The following is a 6,000-nucleotide window of genomic DNA, read 5'->3' as shown; positions in this document are numbered from 1 at the left end:
AATGAATGAAAAGACGAGCAAAAGCTTTCCCATCTTTGAATGATATCAGTTCATAAGGAGTTAAAGTCGTCGTTTATTCCTCTGGCAGTTCTGACAGTTCGGAAAACTTTTGTTTCTTCTCTAGTATGTAAATTGACCCTCCGATTCAGCGAGCCTATTGGCTACGAGTCCGAGTCAATTTCGTATTTCAAACCTGACGTCAGGGCGGCTATAAAACTCAGCATTGCTTTTATACTCCTATGCTCGGTGATCCTTTAAAAACTCTACAACAAGCCCGGACTACTTTTTTTTCTTCCCCAGCCAAGCATCCAATTGCCAATCACATACATGTTAAGGTCTTCATTTCTACGAAACTACTGAAAAAAGAAAAAATCCGAAGCCATGCAGTGTTAAATGTTTGCGACTCAAACGCGTCGACACTCGCGAGCAACTGGAGACGCACGCGCTCCTGCGTCTGTGCGCGAGAGGCGAAAGGGCGTCCATTAAAAAATAAAAATAAATAAATCCGCGCTCCCTTTTCTTTGCTTTTGAAGAATTAAATAAAGAAATCAAGCTGGCTCACACTGTCTCGAACCCGACCACTTTGACAGCTGCTCTTCACCCCCTTTGGAGGACTGTCAACAGCAAAAGGATGGCATCAGAACTGGCAATGAGCAGCTCCGACCTGCCCACCAGTCCCCTGGCCATGGAATATGTTAATGACTTCGATCTGATGAAGTTTGAAGTGAAAAAGGAGCCGGTGGAGCCCGATCGCAGCATCAGCCAGTGCAGCCGCTTGATCGCCGGGGGATCCTTGTCTTCCACCCCGATGAGCACGCCTTGCAGCTCGGTTCCCCCTTCCCCAAGCTTCTCGGCGCCCAGCCCGGGCTCCGGGAGCGAGCAGAAGGCGCACCTGGAGGATTTTTACTGGATGACCGGCTACCAACAGCAGCTCAACCCGGAGGCTTTGGGCTTCAGTCCCGAGGACGCGGTGGAGGCGCTCATCAACAGCACGCACCAGCTCCAGAGCTTCGATGGCTATGCTAGAGGGCAGCAGTTTACCAGCGCGGCCGGGACGGGAGGCGCCATGCCCGGGGAGGAGATGGGATCCGCCGCCGCGGTGGTCTCCGCAGTCATCGCCGCCGCCGCAGCGCAGAACGGGGCGCCGCACCACCACCTCCACCATCACCACCACCACCACCCCGCCGGGCACCATCCGACGCCCGGTGTGCAGTCCAACGGCAACTCCGCCAACCACCAACACATGCACCTGGACGACCGCTTCTCGGACGAGCAGCTGGTGACCATGTCCGTGCGCGAGCTCAACCGGCAGCTCCGGGGGGTCAGCAAAGAGGAGGTGATCCGACTCAAACAGAAGAGGAGAACCCTCAAAAACAGAGGCTATGCCCAGTCATGTCGCTACAAGAGGGTCCAGCAGAGGCACGTCCTGGAGGGCGAGAAGAGCCAGCTCATGCAGCAGGTGGACCACCTCAAGCAGGAGATCTCCAGACTGGTGCGCGAGAGAGACGCGTACAAAGAAAAATACGAGAAGCTCATCAGCAGCGGCTTCCGAGAAAACGGATCGAGCAGCGACAACAACCCGTCGTCCCCGGAGTTTTTCATGTGAGTTTACCGGCACTTAATAGAGCAGCAATTTGGCCCGGTGAAACGTTGCAAAAGTTTCGCACGCGCTTTATTCGCACGTGTTTGGCAGGATGGAGCGCGCGCGGGGCAGCAAACGCATTTTTCTTGCTAGTTTTTATTTTTATTTTTGCAACGTTTAGATAACGGAGTCCATTTGAAATTTAAACCAATAACCATGAACCCTTAGATGTTAGCGTACATAACTTTTGCTCTCCTGTTTTGGACAATAGCCGAGTTGTGTTTTCTTTTTGTTGTGTTTTCTATTGAAACTGTAATATTTGAGCGATATTCTCCATGTTGTCCCATGTGCCTCGTGTTGCCTAATTTTTAAGTCAACATTTGTTTTTTTATGAAGTTTAAGTGATGCATGCTTGTTACGTGAGTGCACTGAGAAGTATTCAAACTCTTTCTAGTTTCTTGCGCGAGTTAGATTGTGCGTCACATTTTGTGTTGTGAAGAACTCATTCAATTATGTATTTATTTGTGGATACAATGATCGACCCCACATGCTGGTCATGTTGGCTGACGATACTTTTGGTTTATTTGTTTCATTTGAACGAACTGAACTGAGTTGCTCCGACATTACGTTCATTTTCTCATTATCCGGTCTTGTCCACTTTTTTGGGACTCTCAGCAAAAAAGTGTTCGTCATCTATTCATCCTCACTTCGTCTCCATGAATCCAGCAAACTCCTGTCGTTTTTGAACAGCAGGTGAACTTTTAGTTATAAAACGTGGATTTATGTTTTGGGAAGAAGAAAGTCCTCTGTATGGTTATACCTTTTTTTTTTTTTTTTTTTTTCTCGGATGAAGAGACATTTGTCAAATCCTACTGAAACAATTGTGATACACTTAAAACTGTGATTTGTTTTTTTTTTTATTTTTAAATTGGATTTTTTATGTGACATCTGTCACTCAATATATTGCTTTGCCATAAAATATGGCTAATTGAGCGATTTCGAACTGTTCAATGGACTGAAGTGTTTTTATTATTCTCATTAAAGAGAAGAGTATTGTATTTCAGTGGATAATAAAGAGTATGTCTTTGCATGCTCTCGAAATACTGCACTCAAAACTTTTATTTCAGGATTTTGTCTCAAGAATAAATCATTTACCGAATATTGAAATATTTTACTTGCATCACGTGGGACTTAAATCCTTCACAAAAATAAATAATAGCTACCAGCTGACACATGTGCATCACATACACGATTTTAATAGTCTGTTTGATTTCGATTTATTAACAAATATTGACTGTAAAAAATTGGAGCGTCCTTTTAGTTCATCAATAAAGTTAAATAGTATTTAAAAGCAAATTCTCTGTTCTCATGTTTTATATTAGACTATGCATTATCTTCGTTAACTGTGACACTCTCTTCGAATACAGTATTTAATATTAGAGAAAATGTAATAAGAGTTTTTGATTTTTAATGTTTTCACTTGTTGCCGCGTGACAGCTCGCGCGAGTTGAATAACACGAACAAAAAGCCTTATTAAATCGGATTAGCTTAAATTCTAATTTAGTTAACAGTATATCTTAAAGTTCAAATTGTTTTCATATGAAAGAAGATTATGGCAAGCTAATATTATTGTCTAGAGAAACTAATAATAAAAGGTACTTGCTTATTTGCAAGCGCTTGCCGACTTTTTGCACACTGCAATGTATCAGCCTATACTACACTGAAGACAGATTCATTAGCTATAGTAAATAGACTATATTTATTTTGATACGAAAACTTATATTGAAATAGCAGTTGATTTTTCCGTTTATAAATGTCATTTCCGTCAAATTGGTCCGTTAGAAATACTGTAAACATGCACTTTAAATACTCCTCTTATCGCATACTGTGTGTTTATTTTCGCTGTTAATCATTAATTGAAGGAGAGTTTAAACATTCTCAAAGTGTCATTTTAATAACGGGAATATTGTGGTTTTGTTGACAGATTTCCCACTAAATCACTCTGGAATCCAAAATGAACATAAAACTATACGTAAAAATAAAGGCTAGAGGTTGCTTTAAGAATGCGATAACCTGAATGTTACCCTCCTATAGACTATTAACAATGAATTAACCTCTCTCTCTCTCTCTCTCTCTCTCTCTCTCTCTCTCTCTCTCTCTCTCTCTCTCTCTCTCTCTCTCTCTCTCTCTACCAACGCTCTACTAGTTAGGCTAACTGGTTAGACATATCTATAGCAGCCTTTTCTTTAACTCAGATTTCACCAAAACAAACAAAATAATACGGGTATGGTCTGGAAAGTGTGTATTTTAGAGGTGTTTCTTTCTGGAGAATAGGACAAAATGCACAACGTCGCTACTTTGACTGACTATATGTCGCAGACATGAACACCTCCACCGTCCATCGCCCACCAACCACTCATGTACATTTTGAATAGTCAACAAATCACTTTCTCTTAGGCTACTTGATTTCTATTTCCTTTTTCTCTTTCTTTCTTATCATAATCACTTTCTCTCAAACCATCACTATTATCAGTCCCAGGACAATTCAAATAGCGACTCAATCATCCCCTCTCGTTGTTGTAGAAAACAGGATGTGGGCACACAGCTGGAAAGAAGATGAAAAGAAGTGTGTATGTGTGTGTGTGTGATGTCTGAAATCAGGGCGTTCGGTGAAAACGTAGTGGCTCATCAGCACAATGATCGTTTGAATATCAAACGGATGACGCACACACCCTTAAACACCCCGTATTTAGAGCCCATCTTTCATGATAGCCTGCGAGCTCATGGAAAAGACTGTAGAGTCCACACTGTGGAAACACAGTGATTTCATGCATGATTAATAGTGGAGAAAAAACCTTGTTGCTGCTCCTTTAAATTGATGAATCATTGGTGATTTTGCTCGGCTGGGGTTAGGCTGCTTTTGATGGTGACTGTAATTTATGGCTTTTCTGTTAGATGAGGTCAAAACGCAAAACTGATTAATGACATCACTGCTATAACTCAGAAGTATAGAGCACACACTTTACCACTGTCCACTACAGCATCAGGTGTAGAGTGAGCACTCACTTTTTCTAGATTTTTTAAACATTGTATTATTAATTTTAATAATATAATTAATTATACACTGAAAAAATGAACAGTTTGATTTACTTCATTTTTATTTTGCAAGTTTTTGCACACAGCTTTTCTAAGTAAATTTGAATGGGAAAAAATTAAGTAAAATCTACTTCATGACATAATATTGATTAAAGTAAGTAAATTTAACATAAACATTTCTGTCAATACAGCAACATTTACTTACAAATCTGATGTAGATGGTACTTAAAAAAATGTGTAAGATTTAAATGAGCATTTTATTCACATTTTGAACTTTCCTTGCAAACACATGTTTAATCATGTACCACATGACACACTGAATCTTATTGCATGCTATCTCATCTTGCATAACCGGCACTAGAAACAAGACAGAACTGTGCACGCAGACCTCAACACTTGGTGAACAAAATACAATGACGAACGTTTGATTTTGAGTAGAAAATGAACTTCAGATTTCACAAAACAAGAAGTTACCAAACATTACAATATCATCAATAAAAATTATGTGAATAAACTTGTCAGCAGTGAAACCGCGCATTAATTATTTAAGCCTGTTGAATGCTGGAAACACCAGCTTCGACAAGTTGAATAAAATGTACTTATTTTATTTACAAGTGAAATTCACTCCAGTTAGTGAATAAATATGACAAGGTTTTCTATTTTAGGATTGATACATAATGATGCATTGTAAAGATAACAAACAATCATAAATAACAATAACTTATAAGCTAAAGCATGTATCTTCACAAGCTTGAATTGAGAACAAATGTAGAATTTACTTAATATTTTCAAGTTCACAGTTAAACTCAATTATTCAATGTAGAAAGAACTTGATCTTTTCTGTTATATTTACTTCACCACAAAATATTTTTTTCAGTGTATCTCTAGACTGAAAAAATGATGTGTTGGATTTACTTAAAATATACACTACCGGTCAAAAGTTTCGAAACACTTGACTGAAATGTTTCACATGATCTTAAAAATCTTTTGATCTGAAGGCGTATGCTTAAATGTTTGAAATTAGTTTTGTAGGCAAAAATATAATTGTGCCACCATATTAATTTATTCATTATAAAACTAAAATTTAATAAAAAAAATAAAAAAATAAAAAAACTAGTTTTGGAAATGGATGACTTGGACCAAATAATAATGAAAAGCAGCCAATAAGTGCCCAACATAGATGGGAACTCCTTCAATACTGTTTAAAAAGCATCCCAGGGTGATACCTCAAGAAGCTGGTTGAGTAAATGTCAAGAGTACATGTCTGCAAATTCTAGGCAAAGGGTGACTACTTTGAAGATGCTAAAATATAACACAGTTTT

General features: G+C 39.4%; 1 protein-coding gene across 3 annotated transcripts in view; it reads left to right on the top strand.

Annotated features, from left to right (window-relative positions):
* Positions 1–213: 213 nt before the first annotated feature.
* LOC127436309 (transcription factor Maf-like) overlaps positions 214–6,000 on the top strand; it is a 130,237-nt gene continuing 124,450 nt past the window's right edge. For all 3 annotated transcript variants that reach the window (XM_051690382.1, XM_051690385.1, XM_051690384.1), the window contains exon 1: positions 214–1,602. In XM_051690382.1, coding sequence (XP_051546342.1) covers positions 632–1,602 — 971 coding nt within the window. In that variant the 5' untranslated portion in view covers positions 214–631. The remainder of the gene's footprint in view (positions 1,603–6,000) is intronic.

The sequence above is a fragment of the Myxocyprinus asiaticus genome, chromosome 46, assembly GCF_019703515.2.
Source record: "Myxocyprinus asiaticus isolate MX2 ecotype Aquarium Trade chromosome 46, UBuf_Myxa_2, whole genome shotgun sequence".
Classification (NCBI taxonomy): Eukaryota; Metazoa; Chordata; class Actinopteri; order Cypriniformes; family Catostomidae; genus Myxocyprinus; species Myxocyprinus asiaticus.
Note: the sequence above shows the minus strand (reverse complement) of the source record. Positions and strands in the feature narration are given on the sequence as shown.